General features: G+C 39.9%; 2 protein-coding genes across 3 annotated transcripts in view; both read right to left on the reverse strand.

Moving 5' to 3' along the window:
- The window catches only part of LOC115014416 (uncharacterized protein KIAA1211-like), a 43,482-nt gene extending 25,777 nt beyond the window's left edge, over nt 1–17,705 (reverse strand). Inside the window, 1 exon segment of the mRNA XM_029441237.1 lies at nt 17,594–17,705. Coding sequence (XP_029297097.1) covers nt 17,594–17,658 — 65 coding nt within the window. The 5' untranslated portion in view covers nt 17,659–17,705.
- Nucleotides 17,706–19,567: 1,862 nt separating this feature from the next.
- Nucleotides 19,568–25,144, reverse strand: dcps (decapping enzyme, scavenger). 2 transcript variants are annotated; one of them, XM_029442391.1, is made up of 7 exons: nt 24,260–25,144; nt 23,565–23,711; nt 23,110–23,260; nt 22,878–23,023; nt 22,659–22,772; nt 20,458–20,568; nt 19,568–20,141 (listed from the first exon to the last, which is right to left on the reverse strand). In XM_029442391.1, exons 1-7 carry the CDS (start codon nt 24,269–24,271, stop codon nt 19,875–19,877), a joined length of 948 nt encoding a protein of 315 aa, XP_029298251.1. In that variant the 5' UTR covers nt 24,272–25,144; the 3' UTR covers nt 19,568–19,874. The 2 variants fall into 2 exon arrangements, with proteins under 2 accessions (XP_029298251.1, XP_029298250.1); XM_029442390.1 differs by lacking the exon at nt 24,260–25,144 and having other exon boundaries at nt 23,565–23,871.
- Nucleotides 25,145–27,463: the final 2,319 nt, after the last annotated feature.

Genomic DNA, 27,463 nt, shown 5'->3' on the forward strand with positions numbered 1-27,463 from the left:
AATAAATAGAAGTGTTGTTTAACAAGCATTTATGTAGCCTATTATAACAATTTAACGCTAGCTAAACTAGGCTACAGCAAGCTAATCGACTCCTGGCTCTCGCTCCATACATAACACACAGATGAATGTGGTATCAATCTTCTCATCTAATTCTCAGCAAGAAAGTGAATGGGGGTATATCCCAAAAATGAATAGTGCTTAAGTCCAGTCGAAAGACAATTTCCTGGTTAAGTATTAAGTTCAAGGTCAGAGGGTCAGGGGTCAAAATGACTGACCTGCGCCCACTTCCAAAGCTGGCTCCCCATGGAGGAATCCTCCGTTTCATCTATGAGAAGGATGGAGAGATGATGGGAAAGGAGAGGGAGGAGGGAAAAAGAAGGACAGGCAGAAAGACATATTTGAAAAAGAGAAAAGAAACAGCAAGATGGGGGAGGAGAATTATAGATGAGTAAGGGACAAGAAGGCGAGAGGAGGACAGTGAGAAAATAGAGGAGACAGGAACAAACACAAGTCAGAGGGAGGGAAGGGGTCAAAGAGAGGGGTTGTGGGAAAGAGCAGCATAAGAGGGAAGAAGAATCAGTTAGATAAACAGACGATATATTATGAAGAAGAGAGGGACTAAAGAGAAAACAGACTTACAGTAAACACAGACTGTGTAAAGCACTGGTGTGGTTGGCAACCAAAGATGGTAAAAAGCCCTTCAAGCCTGTGAATTTATTTTCCCACTCACACGTATTAATAATAAATAAACAAAAGGCTTGAAAACGGCGTAGCAACAATGCACACAGAATAGAAAATAAATCTAATCGATGATTCTTGGGTAATGGCAATACAACAGCAAACCTTTCCATAAATGATGGTGCTTTGGCTGTAGTTTTTTGCATGCACATGTATTGTTTATGAAAGTCTGAATTGAATGCCGTCATATTAACGTAAAGGCTGCAGAGTCTCTCCCTATTTTTTACATTTTTATACAAAAGTCACCTATGTCTGAAATACAAGAGCTATATCACCTCGCAGAACACGGGAGTTGCTGGTCTACCGCTGCCTCAGTCGGTTAGTTTGTTTGTGTTATTGTGTGCCTTTGATGAATCCGAACTAACCCTTGAAAACATCCAAGATATCCCTTACACCCAGGCACGCACGACTGCCATGCCATTAAGATAAGTCTTACCCAGCTGATGTAGATACAGAGTCCATGACTGGAGTGAACACTGTCCAGGGCTAAAGAGTGAAAACAACCCTCATCTAGAGCCCTACTGATAAGCAGCGGAGAAAATCCTAGAAATACAGATGAACATTGGAGTGAATGATGGATAGAAATGAGCTCTTTTTTCGTAGATGACTATGAATGGACTTTGTCCACTGGGTTCCTGTCCTGATGTAAAACAAATCCAATCTAGTTCAGCCTTAATCCCTCAATGGAACCAGTCACCAGACTCAGTGCACCACAGGCTTATGGTGCTGACTAATTGGCTCTCGTCAGCACCGACATACAGATGTCTAACATGATGTCTGACTTTGATGACTCTGAAGATCCCCGATGGTAGAGTAAAATAAAAAAGCTTTTAATACGGTTAATAAACCCATTCATGCGTCTGTAAACACGCATATACATAAACATATCTTCTTTTCCAACTAAAGAGGATAATGTTATCTAGTAACATAGCTTCTATAGTCCTATATTGAACTTTGAGCTTTTACAATAAAATCCAACAAATCCACTCCAGCCCTAATCCTTCTGGACCACCGGCACCAAACATGGCTAATATGGACCTGATTACATTACTACAGCTATTAGGGACCACAGAGTAAGAGATTTACAATGAATCGGCAGCAGAGCTTAGAAAAGAATGGCAGCTTTTAACCGAGACATTTTGACACTGTTAAGTAAAACACTTTAAGCACTTAAACATGACATCCATCTCTGCAGAGCTTCAGTGGTTATAACTGTGACCAGTTTAAAGGCATCTTGAATGCGTTCTCCCTTCGATAACATGATTAAAGCAGAAGAGTGCAGACCTCTGCCAAGGCCACTTCAATAATCGAAAAATAATGCTCTGTCTCGTGATACAGATCTGCTCCAAAATGTAGAGGGTTCTTCCTTGGCCCATGCTACACACCCTTCCACCAAGTTTCATGAAAATCGTTTTTCTGTAATCTTGCTGACAAACCAACTAACAAACCAAACTAAAAACCTAACCTCCTTGGAGAATGGATTACAGTAATGATTTTCCATCAGGCTCCAACAGAACAAACCCCTTAGCTGTGTGGCTGTACACAGTAAAAGCAGAGCTAAACCTCAGTCATGTGAGAGCAGTTGGAGCAGAATGAGCAAAAAATGTTAATGAATGAAATTCTGTTTTCTACCGTACAACCTGCCCCTTGAAGTAGGGCTACTCATTCACATACCACCAGTGTGGGTTTGACATGCTTTGCGGTGTCTCGTATTATCTAGAAAACATTTTTATTTGTTATTCTTATCCATTATGACTAGATAACAAAACGCACATAACAAAACTTTGGATGTTTGAAGTGATGATGGCTCTTTGGAGTTTCCGTGTGTGGGACAGAATAATCTGGACTATTAAAACTCTGGTTACAATATGCAGTGTTATTTCAGTAGCAGGGTTCAACATCAACATATCACTGCAAGGAATCCATGTGGGAAACCTAAAGAGACCAGTCAAAGATCTATTTTTAGGTGCATTCCCCATGTTTGAGACACAAAAACAAGCCCTGAACTCGAGTCCAAGCAGAGTGAGAGGAGATGAGAGGCTGAGCCGAGGCAGTGCCATGAACTGGCCGCAGTAATATGGTGGTAGTGGGTCTATGAAGAGCCGCAAGCCTTCAATTTTGACAGAGAGAACGAGAGAGATGCAGATAAAAGTCAAGTAAGTTGCGAGGGAGGAGAAGGATCTTTCAGCCGTAATGATAAACTTGGCTGACGGAAATGAACCACTGAGAACAGATATAGCTATAGACAGACATGTTGTATATACAGACATAAGAAGCATGCATGTCAACTTTAAAATGTGTACACAACATAAAATATGTACCTATGCAATTTAACATTCTCAGCTCTCCATTATCAGATTTAAACAACTTGAAATTGTGCTGACATGCTGGAAACACAGAGATACATTATAGAGAATTATGTTTAAATCAGGCTAATGACTTGAATTGGCTGAATTGCATTTCCAATCTCTGGTTGCACATGCTATAAAATCACATTAGGATTAGCGTAATGATGGTATCCACTTTGACAAAGTAATGTACTAAACTTCTATTCAGAACTGGACGAAACAGAGTTGGACGAGAGCGTGCTTGAGAACAACTGGATTGAATTTCAGCGTACAAAGTAACTTGACAACCAACATGCAATACAGGACTGAGGGCACATGTGGATTAGTTTTACATAAAACTAAAGGCTCATAATCAAATTAATTTGTTATTTTGAAATAGTTTACAGTACATATGAGTACAGTACCATGATATCTGATATAAATGTACAAAGGTGAGTCATCAACAAAGCAGATCAACTTTTAAAAGGACAGTGTTTGACTCAGTTATTAGAAAACTAAGAACACCGACTTCCATAAAACAGCAAATCTACGTAACAGAGGAAAAGGAATAACAGTCGTTAACTTCCTAGAGTCTTGCTGTCAGTCCAGTCTTTAGTTAAACTGGCTACAAGCGTATCTGTGTTTCCAGGGTCCTGTGTTCCCCAGCTCAATATCCTCTTCATATGACACATTACAGAGACCCTTCAAAGAGTTTTACACACTTAATGCTTTTCCCCTCAGTCAAATACCCAATGTATATTTCCCAAATTTGCTGGTAACATTGTATATTGATATCTCGACAGTGGTAGAATGGATTTTCTGTCTCCCATAGTTCTTTTGCAACTTGAAATTCTGCCCTTACCGATCTCTTATAATGAGGATCCTGGGAACATGGGACCCTCGGAATATAGGGATGACTCCTGCTGGCTTTAGCTACATATCCTGCGTACAAACATGGCATGCATCATCAATAATCTTAATTAGCTCTTGGCAATAAATATTGTCCACAATATCAAACCAGACAAATGTGAGATTCAGGCTTTGTCCTGAAGTTACACCGCAGATAAAGGAAAGTAGCTCTCCTTGGATCTGGTTCATTCTGTTATGGATTACTGAACACTGTTCAAGGTCCAGTCTGGCTGCTACCTTCTGCCATCTTGTCACATGTCTGCATGTTATCTAATAAAACATTAAGTGGGAACAGCACGTAAAAAGGGGCAGCATCCACACAGGATAAACATCTTTCACTCTCCTATTACTCTCTCCCCAGATGTTAAAAAAGCTTTTAGATGAGTTTTGTTTTTGTCCATGCCATCTCCATTACTTGAAGGAGCTCCATTTGAGCCAAAGGGCCATAAAAGGATATGAGAAATATAAAAAGAATGTGTCCAGATAACACAGCTCCACACCGACATTTCTTTGTTACCTCCTCCCCTCTTGGTCTCTTCGTTTGTTTTACCTCCGGTCTCATCTCACCATCCCTCCTCTCTCTTTCTTTGTCTAGTCCTGTCCCACCACACATACCTAACTCGGAACATGGCCTTTAAAACCACAATATTTCCTCTTGGCACATTCAATGCCTGCGTAGTCAGCAGGAGACGGTGACTACGAAGGAAATTATCCATTAAATTTCAGTCCTGAGCTCTAAAGGATTTCACCGTCACTTTGACTTTCCCATGTCTTAAGAAAGTGTTTCTTATGTGAGAGGGGGTTCCATGCTGCCCTTGGATGTTTTGAGACTACCGGTAGCGATAACTTTGTGTATATTCTCGACTGTCATTATCATTGCTACTTGCTGTCATTAAGACATTGTGGTACCATGTTTTCCAGCCCCTGCTCGTGGTCCTGATAAACAAGCCTTGAAATTCCCAGCATTGTATTTATCATTTCAACAGTCTATTTTTTAATCCTGTCAAGCATAATAACTGTGCCAGTGAACTAATTACCTTCAACATACAGTGCGATGCAGCATATCCGTGGCTGTTCAAATCCCAGTGCATCAGTGCCAACAAAAACAGTTGCCTTGGTAATCACATGTAGGAAGAGCCATATTTCATATTGCAACACCCTTAGTTTATCTTTGACTGAGAGACTAAAATATGACTTACTGGGATTTAAGAACTATGTTTCTGTTTTGTTGACAGGACTTAAATGAAATTCTGAAACGGCTTCACACCAACCAGAAATTCTCGGTCAGCTTCAGATTTAAAATTATTGTGGAAAATACCATCATTGTCCAAATAGCCTTTGACTCGTAACCTTTGTTTAAAATCTATAAACCATTCTTTTTGTTTTGGGGTTTCTCTGGTGCTCCAGCTCTCCTTACTCTGCCACATTCACTCCTCCATCTCCTCCTGTTTGAAACAGGGTTGTGCTTAGCAACAAGCCTTACATGGACTCAAGACAGAAACTGACCAAACACTTTCATCAGTCACTCCGCACAGTCCACATTCATTTACAGCTGCATCACCATTCCTGCTGAACAAACTCAACCTACTATGGTTACATAATGACTGTTGGACCAGGGGAATATTGGGAAGATGGGGCCTGGTGAGAAAGTGGGAACACACACACTTCAGCTTTAAGACTCTCATCAACTTTCACTGTGGTGCTCTATACCACTGCTGGGCTGAATCGAAGGCCGTTTTCACACATGAAAGTCTGAAACAAGGTACATGTTTTTGTTACATTGTATACATTTCACCCAATTTCACATTGCAAATATACTAAATAAATATACATGACATATACGTATGTCCTGTCGTCATCACAGCAGCATCTTACTATACTTTATTGATTCGTTTGTGACGGGCTCTCCCATCCTCTCATGGACACCAGAACTTTACTTGGGTGTTGAGGAGATGATGCAGTGTTTATTGAGAGAAAAGCTGAAACCTAAATTGTACATTTACTACCATATGACAACTTTACAGTCTTCTCAGTGCACAACACACCCACTTTCTCTATCTTATTTTGCTAACATTAGATATTTACACTAAAAGACATATTTAGCATTACGAAAAGTAGTTTGTAGTTTGTGAATGTCAGTTGACGTTAGCTTAAAATATTGACACCATTTGACTAATGTCAACACTGTGTTGCCAGACCTCGAGAGAGTTTGTTTCGGTCACAAACAAAATACATTTTCTTCTGATTTGTCCATCTGATAAATGCCATTTTAGTGTCAGAATGTTGGAAAGATTTCTCTGGCCCGCACCTTCAGCTGCTGTTTGACAGTGATAATGCAGATCTACCTCTCAAAATTATTAATAATCCTTTAAACAGCAGGTTCTTGATTTAACACAGAGGTAGACAAAAGCAGGCTTTTTATTTTTAGCCATCAATTCTCAATTTTGTTGGCTGAAACTGTCGCCAGCAGATTTTCTTTTGCTGTAGTTATATAGTAAATGTATTTAACAGTAACTGAGAGTTGGCTGAATACTCTCAAAGTAAAGCATTATTCCTTGGTAGGGCGGGTCCTTTTTTACTGTCTTTCATTTGACCTCTGTTGAGGTCTGTTTGCACTGATAAGCTTTCATTTTTTAGGCTTTCCGCTCTCCTTAACAGCATTCGATAGAAACCTTTTTCTGGGAACATACAGAGCGAGGGAGGTGAGTACTATATACAATTTATATTGTTTTTTTGGAGAACTATTCCTTTAAACCAATATGCCAAGCATATGATTGATTGACTTCCCTTGTTGAACATACAAATTCATGAATTCAGTTTAAAGGCACCATCAGTCTTGAGTTTGTCTGGGTTTGTCTGCATACTGACATTTTGTAGTAAGTTGTGATTCAACTTAATCCTAGTTTCAGTATGAACCAATACCAAAAGAATTCAATTGTGGTTCTTTGGTTGAATCTGTGTGTAGCTGTGCAGCTCATCCCCACTGCTAATTCACTTTCTCCCTGAGTAACACACACAAACAAAATGTTTGTCTAAGTCAACTCTGCTGAGTGGGCCATAAAAGCTTGTATTGTTGTCATGTCATGAGACTGAAAAGCCAAAGACAAAGAAAGTAGAAGGGGGTATCAGTGCGCCCAACACCACATCTCCACAGCTCTGGTACAAAAAAAGATACTTTACTATAGTCAGAAAGCTAAAGGCACTCATTATCCTAACCCTCTGTGGTCCAATAACACTGCCAAGCCCAGTCCTATATATAGCCTGTCAAAGCATTAAAATCACTGAGGACTCCTATCAGCTACAACAGAAAACATTCACTCAAATTCAAATGAGGAAAGAAAGTCTAATATATCCACAGCCATCAGTTAGGCAACAATATGACTGATCCCACATCAGAGAGGATTTACAGGAAATGTTCATCTTCCTGATTCTCCTGCATAAAACCAAAAGCAAGTTTAGTTCTGGTGTTTTCCAAATAGTCATTCACTTCCAGTGTAAAATCAGTCTCTTCGGTTAGCTCTGAGTCATACAGCTGACTGTCAGCACCAACTACAAGCCATCAATTGTCTCAATAAACAAAGAGAAACAAAAGTTTGATTAGACAGATGCAACAAAAGACAGTGTCAACTCTTGGAAAACCCCAACATGCTCATTAAAATCAGCACACTCGAAGAGAAGATTTGTAATTTCTGTCAGTATGAGGATTTGTGTTGTGGTCAACATGTTTGGCTCTTCAGTACAAGATATGGTCACTTGTAAAGTAAATATTCCCAGTAGCAGAGTGTATAACTTAACATGTGTTGTATTGTTTAGCGTTACAAGTAGTCCGTGGCCTCTATTAAGTAGTGTTGAAAATGACAAAACCCTTAAAGAGCCAAATAACAACCTGTCACACGGAAATGTTAAGTAATGCACATGATGAGTTGAGATGAGTAATGTTATGTTCTCAGGTGTGATTCAAGACAATATTTTGCAATCTTCACAAGATATCTTATGTGTGATTTTGTAATACATTGTGAATACATTTTGGAGTAAGTTATTGTCGATTTGAGAATCATAACATCTTTTCATCATAATCATTTACCAGTAACACATGCAATTAAAAATCCAATGGCATTATTATAAGAAGGAACTTACTTCCTGCTCTTGAAGCATCCATACATCCCAGCCATGTTGTAAAACTCTCTCTCGCTCACAAAACTTCTTTGTCCCTCTTTGCAAAAATAGATGATGTTTTGTCCCTGGTTTGTCCAAGAATAGACAACCCTCAAATCCAACACCTTGTACTGTTGTTCAACATCAGACTCCCTTTTCTTCCAGAAAACCAAGGACTTTCTTTGAGGAGAGGCTGCCACTCCACAACAGAAGATTGCTCTCTTCGAAGTCAAACCATCTTCTGAGGTTCCTCCCTCTTTTCAGCTTCACTACAGTCAAATTTCGTACAGAGCTCCCCTCTCCAAATTTTGGCAGCAGAGAAACAACAGAAAGCAAATATTAACAACCTCAGTACTCACGGCAGCCAAAGTGGGATTATAACAGGATCATAATATAACACAAGAAGCAAAGAGTTATGGAAAGAAAGTTTGAAAAACAGGAATCTTCCTTTTCAAACTATTCAGGAATGTCTTCAAAAACAGGAAAAAGGCTTTTCCTTGGGAATGGCGTCTCACAGATGTATAGTACAAATCCCTTGAGTGGTACAATACGGCAGGGAGCTAAAGGGAAAACAATTGACTAAATGACTGAGTGGCCGCTGCATGCCTCACTCCTCTCCTCCCGTCACCACGGCTGGTAATGCAGCAGAGGGAGGGCTGAAGGAGGGAAGGGGATAAAGAGGGTGGAGTGAGGGAGGAGGCAAGTGTGAACAAGAGACTGCCCCCCATGACCTTATCCTCTTTCTTTGTCTCTCTACTGTTTAGTTATTTACAAAATGATTTCTTCTGTAACCCAACCAATGGCAAGATTGTATTTATCTGATGAGTAATTGGGTTTAAACCGATGAATTTATTAAAGCTTTAACTTTGACATCCCTCTGAAAGGAACACAGCTCTTGGTAGATGCTAGAATGTAGTCATCAAACAAAACTGGCATACTTTGTAAACGTCTACACCGAAGCCTTCTACTACTGTCGCTGTAACATTAGCTTGTGATAGCATGTCGCTAGTTAAGGTAGCTATCTAGCTATGAAGGCAGTTCAGCTAATTTCACTCTCCAAAAACACTAAACTTGCACACAAATATATAGGCAGCCAACTCAGCTGATGTCTCCTTTTCTGAATTGTTAAGGAGATTATTTATATTAGCCTAACAAGTTGGTATCCTATATAGATAATATAGTTTATAATAGAAAAAGATTGGGCTCCTTATGTCTCGTTACTTATAAGGTGAGTCACAGCTTCAAGTGTAATGAATTATAAAGTAGATTATTGCTGCATTTAGCCTCATATTTACTCTCCACAACTTGTAGCAGGATTCAAATAACCGTTGGTTGAATCGCGTTGAAGCCCCAATGTAGACGCCTGCGCAGTAGGCCTATGCCAGTTTTGTTCGGTGACTCTTGGCAGCACAAGCTAATGATCAGTTAGCTACAAAGAAAAGCATGACTGATAACAGTGAATGCTGAACGCTTAACTTCAGGCTGGTCTGTCATGACAGTTAGGCAAGTAAATAGTTATTTTCTTTATTGTTACCGAGGAGGTTATCCTATTTACTGAAACACTAGGTCTGTTAAATTAGCTAGCTCTCGTGAGCTGACAACCACTGTCTTGATAAGCAGCTAGCAAATTGCGGCTGGAGTCTTTTTTAGCATCTTTGAGCTCATTGTTTTCGTCTAATGGCCCTCAACTTTAACGTTACCGTTTTGAATCAATGTCACTGCCCTCATAAGCTTTGTTTCAAACTGAAAGGGGCAGCTGTTTTCAATGAAAACAATGTGTTAAACCCACTCTAAGCTACTCGCCCAGCACCACACAGCAGACAGATTGAGAAAGCAACATTAGCTGGTGAACATAGTGGAACATTTAGTAGCTAAAGAACCAGATAATTCCCTCAGAAGTTGGTGGAGAGAGTATGTTGTGTTGTATCCATCTATCAACTGAGGAAAATTAAGTGCAGTATATTGTTGGAATTTGAACCTAATGACAATTCTCAGCCATACATATTGGATTTAATATCCAGTATAAGTACATGCATTCAGTATAGACTTTCCTGGTACACTGTGTTGTTCCATATAGATTAGAATTTTCTAAATTAATCAATATACAGTACTTAGTGATGACAGCATCGATTTTCTCAGTTGACAAGATGTTTGTGACGGGACCTTTATAATGGAGATTATAGTTGGATTTTGAATATAACCACAAAGTATATAAAGTATGTGCCACCACCATCAGCAAATATGGATGCTGAATATAAATGAGATCAAAAGTATCTCTCGGATACCACACTTTGCCATGACTGAATATAAAACAACTGTATATTAAGCTATAAAAAAAGTGCAGATTGTTTGAGTTAACTTCAAGTTAACTGATGTTAACTAATGAGTTGGTGGTGTCGTGGGATCATGGGGATTTGTTTTTGTAGTGAGCTTCTCCAGTTAGGAATCCTTCATTGTTCATTGTTCAGGAGCTTTTTACCTCGAAGCTGAATATTTCTCAGACACAGTTTGGCTAAAATAGATAGTTAAAAATGACAAACAATATTGAAAAAATGTGGCTTAAAACTGGATAAAAAGTCAATTAAGCAGACAACCACTAGGCTGACGCTTGCTCAAAGGGGATATGACGCCATTACAAGTAAAAACAGACCGTTACCTTGATTAAATTTACATATTTCTCTAGCTTTGAAAATTGTTAGAAACATTTGAGATAATGTAAGTACACAACTCAACAAAATTGGTTTTAGACATTTTAATGTGGAAATGTTACATATTATAACTTTACACTGAATTGACTAACACCTACACGTCATTGTTTATCAAAATCTTGCACAAATACTCGAGCCCCATCATCCTATCTGTCTTAGTAGGAGGCCTAGCGGTCGTGCAACAGCCTGTCACAGTTAATCACCACAAGTAGGGGGCTTATCTACCTACAGCCACTACAGGTCCGAGTGCTTATGCGTGTGTGGTTGCGGTGACAATAGGGTTGAGCCTGAGACTCCCTGCTGCAAAAACCTCAATTATCAAAAAGAGTCAATTTTAGCTAACTGCCGAATTTACTTAAATTATCAATGTTGAGTCATTACAGCTAAAAACAATCAGACTTATAAAATGTTCATCTATGACGGAGCACATGTTTACTTGGTCAATAGTCCAAGGACTAGTGAGATTTCAAGTCAAAGTTTTACTTCTTTGACAATGCTTTGTCACCCAGTAGCGCCTCTGAATGGAGTCTTATTCCATGAAAGAGAAAGTAGAATCTTAATGCTGAGGCGACTGCATGAAAATTGGCCTGAAAAAGTGACAAAAACATCCAAATAATCATACCAGTCACCGAGGAGTGGTGATATTGGAATGAATTTCTCAATCCCAACATGCCCAGACTGAATGTTGTCTGCGTGATTCATTCCAAACATGTTGAAATTGATCTAAGCTGTCTAAGTCACTAGTGTGTGTGTGTGTGTGTGTGTGTGTGTGTGTGTGTGTGTGTGTGTGTGTGTGTGTGTGTGTGTGTGTGTGTGTAAACAAAGACAGAGTCAGTCTGTATCAGTTCCAGAGCTCAGCAGCTCCATTTCAACAGCATTTGCACAAACACATGGTCTCTAAGATCTGTTTTGGCAGGCTGGGACGGACACACACACACACACACACACACACACACAAAGTGCATGTTTTCTTTTTCATTTTTTATAAAAAAAACAAGTTTCATTTGGTAAAATTTAGTTTCTCGATGCTGCAAAATAAATAATTAATCAATTATTATAACAATAGATTTGAAATTTAAACTCAAGAAGAGAACACGAGAATATTCTGAAAAAAAGCTTTGAATTCAAAGAAATGTAAAAACGCATCCGGTCTGTTTCCTCTCACATAAAACTCAAACCAGTTTGACGCACGGTTTGATTGAGAAATACAGCACAGACTGATGTTCATGGGTAAAATAGACTAGTTTCACTTTAATAATGAGTTTTACTTTTCCAAAATATTTAGTTGCGGACAGAAAAAACAAAACAATGCGGTGAAAGATGCTAAAAAGTTGTATGCAAGTTGGGGAACTGCAGACGGGTAATAATTATCTATATGTCTGTCATCACAAGCAACCCTTTTGAGATCCCACAGTCAAAATCTTGATTAGGGCAGCTTTAATTATACAAGGGGGATTTGCCTCTGTCCAGGTATCAGTCACAGCACACCCACTCCAGGAATGTTACTTTTCTTTTTAAGTGGGAACTCAGCTCCAAATCTTTTGCGAAGGAATCTAAATATACCCCTGTGGAGGGAGATTTATGACCTTTCAGTATATGAAACACCTGGATTCTCACTCGTTTTACCTCTCAAAAATCAACATGAGTTTTTCAAAACACAGCTATCCAATGTCTCTGTGCATGTGTGCTATATGAGTTTCTCAATGCTGACATGTCCGAACGGATCCAAGAGCTTTGCGCAATTCTTCATGAAATATGTAAATGTGCATAAGTGTGTGTGTATATGCATGTGTCAATCATACAGCTTTCTGTTTATAGAGCCAAGAGGAATGTCGGTCAGTTTCCTTTCGAAGAAAAAAAGTGGATGTTGGTATTTCCTGAAACGGCCCTAAGTCTGGATCCAGTGAGACAGCGAGCAAGATAGGGGGAGAGAAAGAGAGAGAGTGAGTGAGTGAGAGCGAGAGATATCTGTGTGAAGTGGATTTATTACGTCCGCCAAGGAGGTCATGTTGTTAATTCGGTGTGTGTGTCTGTCAACAGGATTATCGCTAAACTACTGGCCCGATTTTCATGAAATTTGGTGGAATGGTGTAGCATGGGCCGAGGAAGAACCTATAACATTTTGGAGCATATCTGAATCACGGGACAGATACACAAATTATCCTTTACTTTCATTAACATTGCGAGATAGGGCATGGCCTAGGTAGAGGGCTGCGCTCTCTGAGTTTTAACTTTAAGAAGACACAAATAGTAATATGCAGACCGATCCACCATCACGATGCTGCTGTAAGTACACTGTACCGTGCTTTCTTCCCCAAACGTTTTTGGCTATATTGCCTTCATCAGTGAAGTGAAGGAGGTTTTTCTCTGGTAATATACAATCTATTAATTAGTCGTCAAAGACTGTAGAAGGGACGAAGGTAAAGCCCAGGTATAAATAATTGAATGAATGATGGCTGAATTCCATTTAGCTGCTTTACTTTCAGGTACTGGGGCTCGTTTCACAAAGACATTTTAGGCCGGTCTGCAGTGATAAAGATAAAGTCTTTATCTTTATTATTTAATGTAAACTAGATAGTTTCAAACAAATAAAGACTGGCTTATTTTAAGCAACCCTAGGCCCCCACCATGTTTCCATGGTGACAATCAGTAGTCCTGTTCCTATTCAATTGTCCAGAAAAAAGAAATAACAATTACGTGCGTTTCCATCAACTGGTTCGGAGCAAATAAACTTGGCTACGCAAAGTGTAGTTTTGTCAGAAGTTGGCGGTATACAGAATGCTTTACACATAAAGTCATCCGGAAGTAAACAGAGTAGAAGTAGAGGTTGCAAACCAGAAACAAAACAAGTCACTTCGGCCATCTAACCCAAACATAGAGAAGTCTTCAGGAATTTGTTTTAAATAGCAAAATGTTTGAATCAAATCTATTAAATAAAGAATTGATTCAGCAGAAGTGTTTCTATATCCAATTCAGCACATCAACTATTTAAGGCAAAAAACACCTGAAATGAGCATAAAACCTGAGGACATGTTATCATCTTTCATACAGATACAGAACGCAACACTTCAAAATGCGCATAACAATACGTTTATGGAAACACGGCTACTGACATCTGCTGACCAGTAGCACCAAATGGAATACATTCCTCATAATTTGTAGTTTGTCAACAATATTTAGAAGGGAAGGCATTTTTAGATAACACGTTGTAAACATACAGCAGTGGGGACAGCAGGCTTTCATTTGTCTGAGGAAACTATCCTGTGCAACTGGACGTCAACCGAAAGGCTATGCTTTTTAATACAGTGCTTATATCTGTCTTACCTATAATTGATGTGCTTTAAATAAAAACACCAGAAATAAGCTCAGATAGATTGTTTGGGGACTAAAGCTTTGCATTTTGGAAAAGAGTTCAGCAAAGTGTTTCATTTTGGTGGATTTCTTTGCTCACCAATACTAAAACAGCCTGCACCAACAGAACTTCCCCCAGTTAAATGTCTGGACTTGTGGTCGACCAAAGAGGCCCCGCTTTCCTTCATACTCCTCATTCTTCTTTATTCTTTCCATCCCGTTCCTCATCTCCATCACTTCTTTCCCCTCTGCTGGCTCCAGTTCCATCTCACTCACCCCTGCAGTGCAACGCCTTTCCCCTCTCCTCTGTTTTGTGGTTTCTCTGTCTCCTATTCTCTCCATAACAACGTGCACATGCTGATCCAGATCTCTCTCTGTACAGCGGAGGAGGGGAGTCGCTTTGGAGCTCTCTGAATTCCACCTCACATCTGGAAACCATCTTCTTTCTCTCTCTCTCTGCCAATCTCTCGCCCCCTTTCTCTCTCGCTCTACGTTGTAATGTAAATAGCCCTGTAATCATACTCCTGCACTAAGCCTGCCGTGCTGGGTGGTGTGTGTGTGTCTGAGATTTTACACAGAGCATACTCCTTCAACAAGCTGGCGTTTCAGAGATCTAGATTACGCTGATCTTTTGTAAAATGACAGGCACACACTCTAGATTTAGGAAAGCGTTGCTCTACCGTGTTAAAACTAATTTAGTGGACTGTATATATCGTAGAAATGTACGTAATGTAGCCTGGCCGTTTCCTACCACATCACAACTAGAAGGATTTCTCTCGCAATCTCAAGTTCCCAGCTGAGGTTTATGGGCCGATAAAAACTAAACGACCGTCTTCAACTCTACTTGCTCACTTACACACCTATTCTGTGTGTGTGTGTGTGTGTGTGTGTGTGTGTGTGTGTGTGTGTGTGTGTGTGTGTGTGTGTGTGTGTGTTTTGAAGCAACAGGAGGTACAAGAGCAGTTCACTCATAAGGGTTTAACTGAATGACGATGGCCTAATAACCTGAAACTGAAGCTTTTATCAAGCGTCAACACACGAGTGATGCATCTCATTGCTCCAGAGTGATGTCTCAGTGCAGCAGAAGATACTTATTATGTCTTGTAAATAAACAGCCTCCTGCGACTTTCATCCGTTGAGCAGCAGGGCTTGACAGTAACGGTCGCCCAGTTGCCATTGGCAACCATTTGGAGAAATTGGCAACCAATTCTTTTTCACACTTAAAAGAATATTGCTGCTACAGCCAGAAGTTGCACGTGACAGCACTGCACATGCATTGGTATGCTTATTCGCTTGGGACAGTCATCTGCTTTATAGTGACGAAGCAAATTAAGTTATTTGATTGTGACTCACAAGGGACAGATTTAAAATAAAATGTGCAGCAAAGGCAGATATATTCAGACTTTAGCTCATCGTACGAGTGAAGCTCCAAAAACACTAGAACACCAGATCTTTCCCACGATACAAGCAACTAAATATTACCCTGCCTGGTAAACGCCCTCCAGAGCCATGCAAAAATATTATACAGCTTTTTACACGGGCTGAGAAGTACTCGCCTTGAGTTAACAAGAAATGAACCTTCATTACGTCCGTCAACTAGGTTATGTTTTTGGTTTGTTTTGTTTGTCGGCAGGATTACGGGAAAACTACCGGCCAGATTTTCATGAAACTTTTGATGGAAGGGTGTAGCATAGGCCAAGGAAGATCATATTCAATATATACAGTGGATCCAAATCAACATATACAGATTATTTAGTTTTATTAACATTGCGAGATGGAACAAGTCCTTGGCGGAGGTCTGCACTTTCAGAGTGCCCTTGTTGTTTTATTGGAGTTCCCCTTTAAAAATGCAGGAAATAATACAGGACTCTCAAATCAACCTTCACTCAGGCTGCACAGAATGCAAGAAACAAACCATAAACATGAAGCAGAGAACACGGTCAGGTACACATGGAGCAGGACACATTGTCCAATTATGTATCAGTGAGCTATCATGAAAGGATTTACTCAGTACAAAGAACATCCATGTAAAACCTCTGAGGGTTTGTGCAATGACCCAGTGACAGATGACCTGATCAGCCCTCTAAGCAGGGAGACTGTGACATTTGACAGGCCACACACACCCACACCCACACACACCCACACACACACACACACACACACACACACACACACACAGATTACCAGCGCTGATGCCCTTAAGCTCATGTATCCACGTCCAGTGTGATAATGCTAACTCGATTTGCTGTAAACGACTAGTCTAACATCATCATTTGTCAGGGCTGTGGATGCGGAAACAATCAGACGTCTGCTTTGTGCGACAGTATATCCTCATGAGGATCAGATCAGTAGATCCCAGATCAATAGAGCCTTTCATCCTCTCACACTGACGGGCGACATGACTATTTCTGAATCAGGCAGTGTCTATAGTCAGGATTACAGTGGTTTCCCACAAAGTGAAAGATAACAGTTTAATCTGGACTGTCCTTGACCTACCGCTACCAAACACTGAGCTCACTCTCTCACACACACACACACACACACACACACACGCACACACACACACACACACACGCACACACACACACACACACACAGACACTGAGGGAGCGTGTGTGTGATCTTATAGTATGATGAATAGCTGTAATAATAAATAAATAATAACAATAAGAACAATTTGCTTAAGACTTGGTAAACAGTTGGACTTTTAAGTATACACTTATTATGAAATGCATATGGAGCAGCTGCTCTTAAATATTATATTTACGAGCTGATGTGGATTATAACCAGGGTCCTATTGACAGATTAGCTCATTTGAGACAGTTCACACCAAACATACTTGTGTGATACATTCCAACCTGAAAAGCAGATTAATGACCCACATGCATACAGGATCAATCATAATAAGAAGCAGTAGTAATTGTGTTGGGATGATGTAATGTTTGTCTGTAGACTTCATTATTTTGCTGTCAAAGTTCTATCTGATTACCAAAAACCACATTTACAGTTCAGCATTTTTGTTAAGAAAGTTAAGAAAATATAAGTATAAATATAGCTAAATGAATGATCAGTTAGAATATCCCATATAGATGTCCCAAATAAAATTCTTAAAAACTCCCTACTGGACTTTAAGAACTTTATAGAAGAATTAAGCCCACCTACATCGCTCCGGTGTTGCCAGTAAATTATAATCCAAACAGAAAAACACAGTTCCTCCCTCAACAACTTCATCCGATACACAAACAAAAGCAAAGCATTGCAGGACACTGTGATCGACCGCATGTATCGATCACCAGTCAAACATCATAATTCCCCTCAGGCCAATAGCTCATCTCCGCGCACAACAAAACTAAAGTTTCTCTAAGTACAGTTAAAACTCAGCATAAACACGGCGGGGGTACTTACCGTGTCTGCTCTATCTCAAACGGTCTGAGAGTGAATTCATCCCTCAGAGACTGAAGCCAAGACATGAGCGCTGTTTGTGGACTAATGATTGGATTATTTGTCACAGTCCTGCCCTGCGTCCTCCGCTCCGCGGTGTTGCGTTCATAGGCAGCTCGGAATCTAGAACATCCTACTTGCTGATGTACATATTCGAACCATATTAAGCTTGTTAAAAAATGCCCTGTCTTCTTATTATAGGAGCAGTTGCACGTGTACATAATTATGTTTTATAACTTGATACGTAATGCTATCACTGACATTAATACTTTTCTGTAATATATGAATGAATGATCCATGCTCTTCTTGGAATATAATCTCCTGCTTTTGTATGTAAAATTATTTGATATTGATTTTCTTTTGGTTGGGTATTTGGTTTCGTTTAATTTAATTGTTGTTTTTTAATAAAACGTTTGGTGTAATTTGTCTTATATTGTCTTATGGTCATTGAGGACCCCCTTGAAAATGAAATAGTACATCTCAACGGGTTATTCCTAATTAAGTTCCTTTAACATGTACAGTAGTATAAAAAAAATTAAGGGTAAATCATGACTCAGTACAAAAAGTACAATACTAGAGTATTTTAATATAGTTTGTACCTTTAGTGCAATTTATAGTACAGTTTCATCTTGAATGGCATCTGATAATTCAAATATTCAAACACCAAGGCTATTTCTGAGTGGGTGTAAAGAACTAATAAAATGTTAATTTGCAGATTGAACTGTGGTTTTTATTTTTGACGCATTTAATTTGTTGGAGATATACTAAAATTAAGATTTTTTTAATTGATTATTTCAAATTGTAAACCTGGAGCTTACCCAACTTCCCTTGATTTGTTTAATTTATTAGCATGTCAAGAGATAGAGATATAAATAAAACGTGCAGGTTAGGTAAACACCCACTACGGGATTCTCTAAAAAAACCTCACCTGAAGAGAAACAAAATACACATTGATAACAATAAATAAATAAATAAATTATATATATATATATATATATATATATATATATATATATATATATATATATATATATATATATATATATATATATATATATATATATATATATACACACACAGTATAGTTATAGCTTCTTAGGGCTTAACAGACCACTAAAGAGAACCTTGACATAATGATCAATAAGGATTAGTCTATCATTGTATTCACTTAGCCCACGGCTTTGTGTCCTGTTAATTAGTTTACATTTTTACGAGGAACACCCAAATGCACCTTTAGCACAATGCCAGCACTGGCCAACTGACTTCTGAGATAAGAAAATGATGTCTGCTGCAAACAATTAAATCAAGTATAAACTCTGAACATCTCTTTGCCTGTACAGTTAAAAAAGCAGCTTTGACTATCACAACTCACTTGTTTCTTACACTGTATTGACTTTTCTAGAGGAGCATGCAGCTGTGAACCTCTGGCATTGTGGGTATGAATCCAACTAAACATGTATTTCAGCTCTAAAAGTATGTAAATCGACTCAGGTCAAATATAGTTTAGTAGAAAAATAGCCGTATAGCATTTAGCATTAGTTCTCTTTTTTTGTAAAGAACAGGGGACAAACCTGAGTTTATTACCAGGATCCAAAGATTTGAGTTTGTTTTTGTATTAAGATAGTTTCAGATAAAAATATGGACCCTTTTGTGATTAATGCTGCCATCTAGTGTAGTGGCTGGGTTAATGTAGCTCAAAATGATGGTAGAAAATGAAGCTCGATATAAAACTTTGCAGTTTCAAAAGCCTCTGTGTTTGTACGGTGCTGTACAAAAAAAGCCACCTAACCTTTAGTCATCCACCACTTTACTTCACCAGCATGAGATGCGATGAAAAACATGCGTATCAGGTCAAAAAGAGCTGACAAAATGTCTACTTTACAGAACCATGACTTCGATTTTGTCAACCAGCATCCAAAATAACATTAAACGGGCAAATTGAGAGAAACTACTTTTTAATTCAGTTAACATATAAAAAGAAAATGAATGCCACATCCACTCCTATGTTTTCTCCTTTTCTCATAATGAAAGCAAGAATATGAAAATTACTACAAAAAACAACTTGCGGAAGACTCCTTGAAACATGTACAAATGTGTAGAAAATGTTGGTGATTATTAATCAGTGGAAGTGTGAAATACTTCATTGTATTTATAATTAATTTGGCCACCAAACTGATAAAAACGTAAAGATGATGTAAAAACACACAGCTTGGATGGGATCTACTAAGAAGTGCATGAAAGTACATTACAGCCTCCCTGCCTCCTTGAACTTGCTGAGCAGTTCATCGTCTGCCCGCAGAGGGAAGTAGAGGGTCCGGGTTCTGTAGTACTCTGGGTCAGACTGGAGGTTTTGGATAACGTCTGCGAGGAGGTGGGCCCGCTCCACACCGCAGCCCGGCGCCTCGTAGCCCAGTTTGGTGAAGTGGACGTGGAGGTGGTAGTAGGAGGGCTGGTAGTGCAGGTAGACTCTCAACTTACTGGATGGAAGGCTGTAGCGCTGAAGGATGGCCGCCTACACACACACACACACACACACACACACACACACGATCCTTAACCACATTTTCCCACCACTTCGACAATTTTAATGTAAGATTGGAAGTCGAACCAGGCTCTTTAGATCAAATAGTCGACTATTCGGTGTCATCCCTACTAACTATTAAGAGCAATGTCTTGTCCCAGCTCTCTAAAGTGGAAAGTATAATCGGTTGAAATTAATGATTATAATAGTCAAGGTCATATTAATGGCAGCTGCTGGAATAACAGGACGTGTTTTGCTCCATTTTCTTCTCCAAAAAGACCTCCCTGAGGTGACCTTGTAACCTCACCTTTCCTTTCTGGAAGATGTTGTGCAGCAGGGGGAGATGCTCTGACGTCAGGTCTCTGAGACTCCTGATGCCTCTCTGATGCGTTATGGCAATCAGGTACAAATTATCAACCTGAAAGAAGACAGATATTGTGAAACTGCATAGTCCAATGGCCTAAGAATGTGTAGATTAGAAAAGTTGGATATAAAGGGAAAGTTTAGTGTTTTGGACAGGACCTGTTATCAGATTACACACTTTTTAAAAACACAAAGTTCTACTTTACTTCTAATGTGCTCAGATCTGGAGCCATTACTTACTGCTACTTGGCATTTCATACATTTTTCGACTGTAGAACTGACTGCATCTGCATCATATACTTTGTGCAGATATCAGATGTCAGGCTTGAGGAGTAACAGAATACGTCGAGCGGATTAGGATACAAAAAATGCTACTCTTATTGAACGAAATTATCTTTTTTTGCGTTTGGTTCGGTAAAAAAAGAAAAGAATAATGATAGTTACATTTGAACACACATTACAACATTTCAGGACACAAGTCTCACACAATGGCCTTGAACATTAGTGAAAAATGCTTTAACTTTCATTTTCTTTCATTAATTTGTTACTTTTGAAAATTCAGTTGATGGACAGCGGATTTTATTTTTTATAGTGTGGTTGCTCTTTATCCATGTATTAGATTAAGAGCATTTTCTGTTTGCCTTGTCAAAGGAGTAGATTTTATTTTATGTTTTGCACTTTCATTGTAGGTCAATAGGTTACTGCCTGAATTTGCTTCATGAAACATAACACTATTAAAGTTTTTATTAAAGTTTCCCCATTTTCTTTTCTAAGGTTACAATGTTCTGTTTAAGAGAATTAAAGTGAAAACAAGTGTCATAAGTTTAGATAAAAGTCATCTCATTGATATTTATTTTCTCTTGTCTTTATTTGCATATTTGGTATTGAAGTAGTCCAGAAGTAACAGAAAGTATCAAGTTACATATATTAAATATTGTGATATTTGGATTAGGTTACTGATTTTTATTTTTATTTTTAAAGGTTCAATGTGTAAATTTGAGCCATCTGCTCCAAATAAACAGGGGGCGGTATTTCACCTCTACTACTGGGTCCATACAACATAAATTAATCAATTACCAAAACCATCGGCTATTAAAAACAACTATAGTATGTTAACCTGTTTATTATTTAGTTTAGCTTATTGTATTCTAAGTTTCAGAGTATTATAATGTATTCTTTATACTGTGTATTGTATTCTACAGCTATACATCTCTCTTGATACATTTACTGTGTATTTCTTCACTCCTGTGTCAGTTCATTAGAGCAGACTGCTGAAACTCTGAGAGTCGGTATAAATAACTCTGCTCTCTTATAATCTTCACGTGGGGCTCAGATATCTGTGTGTTTACTGTGGCACTGGGGGCCGTACGGTCCGTGCAGTGTTACATTTTGATAGTTTGTATGTTGGCTGGGGTCCGGACGGCAGAGACGAGCGAACAGATCGTGTTTTTGTTTCGTCCTCAACGCCGACATAGTACTTTTCCCCCCCCGGTAGGGGAGCGTGCAGCGAGTGACAAACCCCGAGTCTGCCCGAGTCAGGCAGCTGTACTTCCGTCTATAGTGTCTCACATCCTAGACATTATAGCCGGAACTGTCAGATTGTTCATTTCAGTAGAGCTCTCTGAAACACATAGACATCTTTGACATAACGTCAGCACTGTTACCTCTTCACACTCTGTTGATGACGTTAGTTCATTGTTTTAAGTTTAAATTCTGGCATATCTTACAATCTTTAAACATTTTTAAAGTAACCCTCCGAACCCCGTCGTCCAAGAGTCAAAAGAAATATTTCTCTCAATGGCATAGGAAGAAGAAAGCAGTTAGTGTAGCCATTAACATTTTTCCCAATTGAGCACTAAATGATTTTCTTTATGAAAAGTATATCAGGTGGCGGGGGATAAAATTCTTCTGCTGACAATATACATGTATTGTCCAGATCGAATAATCCATGTGCAAAACTTGTCATAGGTCCCGTAAAAACGGGTCTAAAGTCATGATAATTTCTGTATGTTTGATGATCAACAAGAAAACAGGAGAAAAAAAAAGTTGTAGTCCTGAGGGTACAAATGTCTGAAATCACAACAGGAACATATATTTCACTTCTCTTCCTGCCATCTTCTGTGGTCGGCATTTTTGGTTTCTCACCTGTTTCTGGTCCCATTTGAAATCTGGGAGGAGGACAAAGCCAACATCTGGGTCCAGATCTTCATAAACTATCCTCTCAGCCTCTGCCTTCTTCTCCAAGATGTTGTATACCCACTGGGGGATGGGATGAAAGATGATAAATGAATCCACAGTACACATTATGACCGCAATGCAAGCACGTTACTAATTCACTAGATGGGGAGATTTCAGGATTCTGACCTGTATGCTTAAACTCTGCTTCTGAATGTAAGGCAAGGTGATGGACTGATAGTCCTCTCCCGTCTCCTCCACCAGGAAAGTCTCCTGCCGCTGGTATTTTTTTACATGCTTCTCTGTGGCTGGACACACAACTGTAGTCTTGATCTCTGCAAAACAAAAACATACACAGGCAATTAAAAGTGGCTGTTGGAGTCACAATATCTTTAGTCTGTTTACTATTTTCTGACCGTACCATTAAGTTGAGGGGGAGCCTGTAACCGATATGTACTATAGATGTCGTTCCTCATATCCAGCTTCAGCCTGGAGTCACTGAAGAGTTCAGCCAGGGAGTCTTCTGTGATAGGAGTCTTCTCCAGGATAACTACAGCATCCTGATCAGCAAGCTGGTGATGACATGGTCCAAATGCCCAAAAAATAAAATAAATACAAAACAGCCCTTTCCTAAGAATGTCGTTATCATGCTTATTTATATAAATTCATCTTTACAATAAAGCACTATCGCGCAGACTATTATTTTTGAAATATCGAACCGGAAGTAATTGTTCTATTTTTCGTTACAATCTACTTAGACCACTTTGAATGAATTCAATAACAAAAAAAATCCCTCTAGAGTTACCAATAATAGCTTTAAACTGCATAACCAAAGCAAGAGTCCGATTAATTCCTTCTAACAGCTAACAACCTTACCTTTCCGTGGATGAAGATGCTTTTCTCCCGGGCAGAAAAACTCAAGACGTTGGTAGTTTTAAACTCAGCCAGGATATTTTCAGATTCAGGTTCCTTTCCAATTTCTCCAGCACCAATCTCATGGTCAGCTTTCGCCCTCTTGACTTTCTGCGATAATTCATTATTTCCAGCACTGTCAGTTTTACGTTTAACCACGGTGTCTGCCATGTTTTGTGTTGCCGCTTTGTGGCCAAAGATCGTCTATGTCGAGGAAGATTACTCACTCAACAACCGCCTCAAAACTATGGAGGCAGATCCGTTTCAATATGAATAAATGCACACAGAACGATTCACAAATGTATTTTGTAAACCTCTCTTCGCTAAAATATGTTTCAATGCACACAAAAAGTTATACAGTACCAGTCAAAGGTTTGGACACATTCTCAGAGAATGTTTGTCCTCCTAGTGATCAAACTGTTGACTGGTACTGTAAAACAATACACACATGTACATGTAAAAAAAATTAAATAAAAAACACAAAAAGATACGGATCTCAAATATACACTGACCAAAAATGTAAACTTAGCACTTATTTTTGCTCCCATTTTTCATGAGCTGAAATCCAAGAGCGAATACTTTTTCTATGTACACAAAAGGCCTATTTCTCAATGGGGGGGGGGGGGGGGAGAAAACCAGTCAGTATCTTGTGTGACTACCTTTTGCCTCATGCAGTGCAACACATCTCCTTCACATAGAGTCGATCAGGTTGTTGATTGTGGCCTGTGGAATGTTGGTCCACTCCTCTTCAATGGCTGTACGAAGTTGCTGGATATTGGCTGGAACTAGAACACGCTGTCGTATACGCCGATCCAGAGCATCCCAAACATGCTCAATTGTGACATGTTCGGTGAGTATGCAGGCCATGCAAGAACTGGGATGTTTTCAGCTTCCAGGAATTGTGTAGGCCAGAAGGTTTTGTGCCAGAATATCTTGATATTTGGAGCTATTCATTATCCCGTCTATCTTAACAAGAGCCCCTGACCCAGCTGAAGAGAAGCAGCCCCAAAGTATGATGCTACCACCACCATGTAATGCCTTCGATATTCTTTTATATCCCTCTCCTGATTCGTACTTTTCAACAATTAGATCTTGCAGTTTCTTTGGTAACTCTTTGCGGTCCATGGCTCTCCCAGTAGGATGCAACACTAAACATTCAAGCAAATACTACAGTAACAGCTGACAGCTGAATTTGGTTTTAATCAGAATCACTTTCATTGATGGCAGGTGTATGCTATTTACCTACAGGCATGATTTTGAATGTGATTGGTTAACTTTGAACACAGCTAGAGCCCCCATTATGAAAGGGTGTGCAGACTTATGCAATCAGGGTGTGATGGGTTTTTTTTTATTTAAAAATGTCCTAATAATGTTTTCTTTTTTTTTTCTTCTGGATTTTTGTTTGTTGGAAGATCACATTAAAGATGGAACAAGTCTGACATTTAAATTGTTGTTATTTCTGTCTTTACGTCTTTAGGGTGTGTAGACTTTTTATATCCACTGTATGGTAGAGCGTTGAGACAGAATCACCCCTACTGTCGAAGGACGTCGTTCACTAGAGCCTGGAAAACGGTCGGGGCATTGGTGAGTCCAAATAGCATCACAAGGTATACCCATTGGCCAAGGGGGGTGTTGAACGGTGTCTTCCACTCACCCCCTGCCGTATGTGGACCAAATGGTAAGCGTTCCTGAGGTCGAGTTTGGAGATGGTAGCTCCATGTAGCGGTATGTAGACTTCCATGGCCTCACACTCAGGTCAGGACAGGTTAAATAGGTGTCTTGAAGGTAGAGGAGTGCCTGTTTTACTGAAGACCTCACCCAGGTTATGATAAACGGCAGAAACTGCAGACAAGTAGAGTGACTCGGGTTTAGCTGGGGGTCTGGCGGGACCAGCTTGGGAAAGTGCAGACTGCCGGCAGGAGGAGTGACAAGAGCTCCAGCTCTTAATGTGATTAGTTGACAGTAAATGTGGGGGTTGTGCAGTTTTAAACAAGGCTGGCCTAGTACTAGGGGTGTGGGGGGACTTGGCATAACATGAAACCTCATCTCTTCATGGTGGTTACCTGACAGGATGAGATGAAATGGTTCCGTGATATGGGTGACCTGAGGCAGGATTTTACCATTTAACCCTCTAGCACAGACCCGGGCATTTTACGGCCCGCGTGCCACATCCGTCCCTAGCCCGCCATGTGAGGTCAATCGTAAATTATAACATATATGAAAAAGTACAGCACCCTTTTCAAAATAAAAGCAAATATCGCGTGCATGGCGTAAATACCTTTCTGTGTTGCTATTATTTTGATAAGGGTGCTGCTTTTTTATTCACGTATGCCCGCGTGAACAGCTACAAGTGATGCTGGCCGACTAGCCCTCAAAATATTCGCTCACGGCAAAAAAAGAAAGATTGATACTGAATGGCACCTTTTCAAGAAGACATGGACTGCTAAGTATAAATTTACAGAAGTCAAAGGTAAAGCCGCGTGCTTAGTTTGTGGTGCGCAGGTCGCTGTGTTCAACGATTACAATTTGAGGAGAGAAATACAAGAACTTGTCTGATGAAGAGCGGGCAAAGGAGTCGGATGCTTTGTGAGCTAAGCTGCAAAACAAACAAGGGCCTTTTACAAAACATTGCTCATCCAGAGATGAAGCTGTCAAGACAAGTTATGTCTTATCCCACAAAATCGCTAGAAAAAACATTTTCTGACGGAGAGTTTATTGTGCCCCTCTCCCGACGCACTGTAAGTAGGAGGATTGAGGACATTGCGGGAAATCTGGAGCTTCAGCTTTTTTTCCTTGGACTTTGGATGAGAGCTGCGATGTACGTGACACTCCCCAGCTACTCATCTTCCTACGTGGGATAACTACGGACTTCAAAATCATGAAGGAGCTAGCAGCCATGCAGTCAATAAAAGGGACAACAACAGGGAGTGATTTGTTCACGGAAGCAAATGCATGTTTGGACAAGTTGGGACTGAAATGGGACAAAATGTTTAGAGAACATTGTACTATATGGATTGCATAAATAGACGGTCCCTTGTATCAGCGCATGCGCAACCGGAACCAGATTTAATTGTAAGCACGTCTGTGTTTCAACCTGTATAATACTTGTTTAGTTATTGTCATTTCACACTGATATTATTTACAATAAAAGCGATCGAACAAATGGAACTCTGTTCTTATTTATAACTAAACAACTAAACAACTTGACGCAGTCAAGCGGAGATCGTCAGGGCTGAGGAGGATACGACTAGGTGCAGATGGACCGCGAGAATGCCGACAGGTACCGTACCCGATCGATGCACCCAGAACATTGTACAGACGTATATGCCACTGGAAACAGAACATTTGCTACGGAATAGCTGTCCTAATGGCGCCTGTGAATGCGGAGTGCCCGATCGAGGGTTGTGACTACGCGGCTACGCACGCAGTGGCAGCAGTGGTGGCAGCCATGCTGGATGTACATGCCACTGTACACGTCGCAGTCCCCAGGGCGCCGGGCACGAATGCCAAGATGGAGAAACTCCATACCTCCATAGCACTGGCCGGAACAGGCGAGGCCTGGTCGTACTTCATAACCCGTTGGGGTGAGTACAAGACAGGTACAAGACTTGCCGGACCCGACATAGTCGCACAGCTGTTGGAGTGCTACGATCACCATCACTGACGTGCAACCGCTACCTGGAAGCGATCCACGATTTCCCACAAACGCGTAGCGTCACCGACGTTAGATCGTGGTTGGGGCTGGTAAACCAAGTGGCCTATGCCTTCAGTATGACCGAATGAATGCAGCCATTCCGGAATCTCCTCAAGAGCAGAGAACGCTTCGAGTGATCCCCGGAGTTAGAGGACATATTCCGCGAGTC

Source organism: Cottoperca gobio, chromosome 10 (genome assembly GCF_900634415.1).
Source record: "Cottoperca gobio chromosome 10, fCotGob3.1, whole genome shotgun sequence".
Lineage (NCBI taxonomy): Eukaryota > Metazoa > Chordata > Actinopteri > Perciformes > Bovichtidae > Cottoperca > Cottoperca gobio.

What these genes read in the sequence shown, in the direction of transcription:
- dcps (XM_029442390.1), bottom strand. Translation starts at nt 23,771, where the DNA reads ATGGCAGACACCGTGGTTAAACGTAAAACTGACAGTGCTGGAAATAAT. An exon ending in GGCTCCCCCTCAACTTAATG is followed by an intron (nt 23,024 to 23,109) that starts GTACGGTCAGAA and finishes TTTGTTTTGCAG; the next exon opens with AGATCAAGACTACAGTTGTG. An exon ending in AGCAGAGTTTAAGCATACAG is followed by an intron (nt 22,773 to 22,877) that starts GTCAGAATCCTG and finishes CCCATCCCCCAG; the next exon opens with TGGGTATACAACATCTTGGA.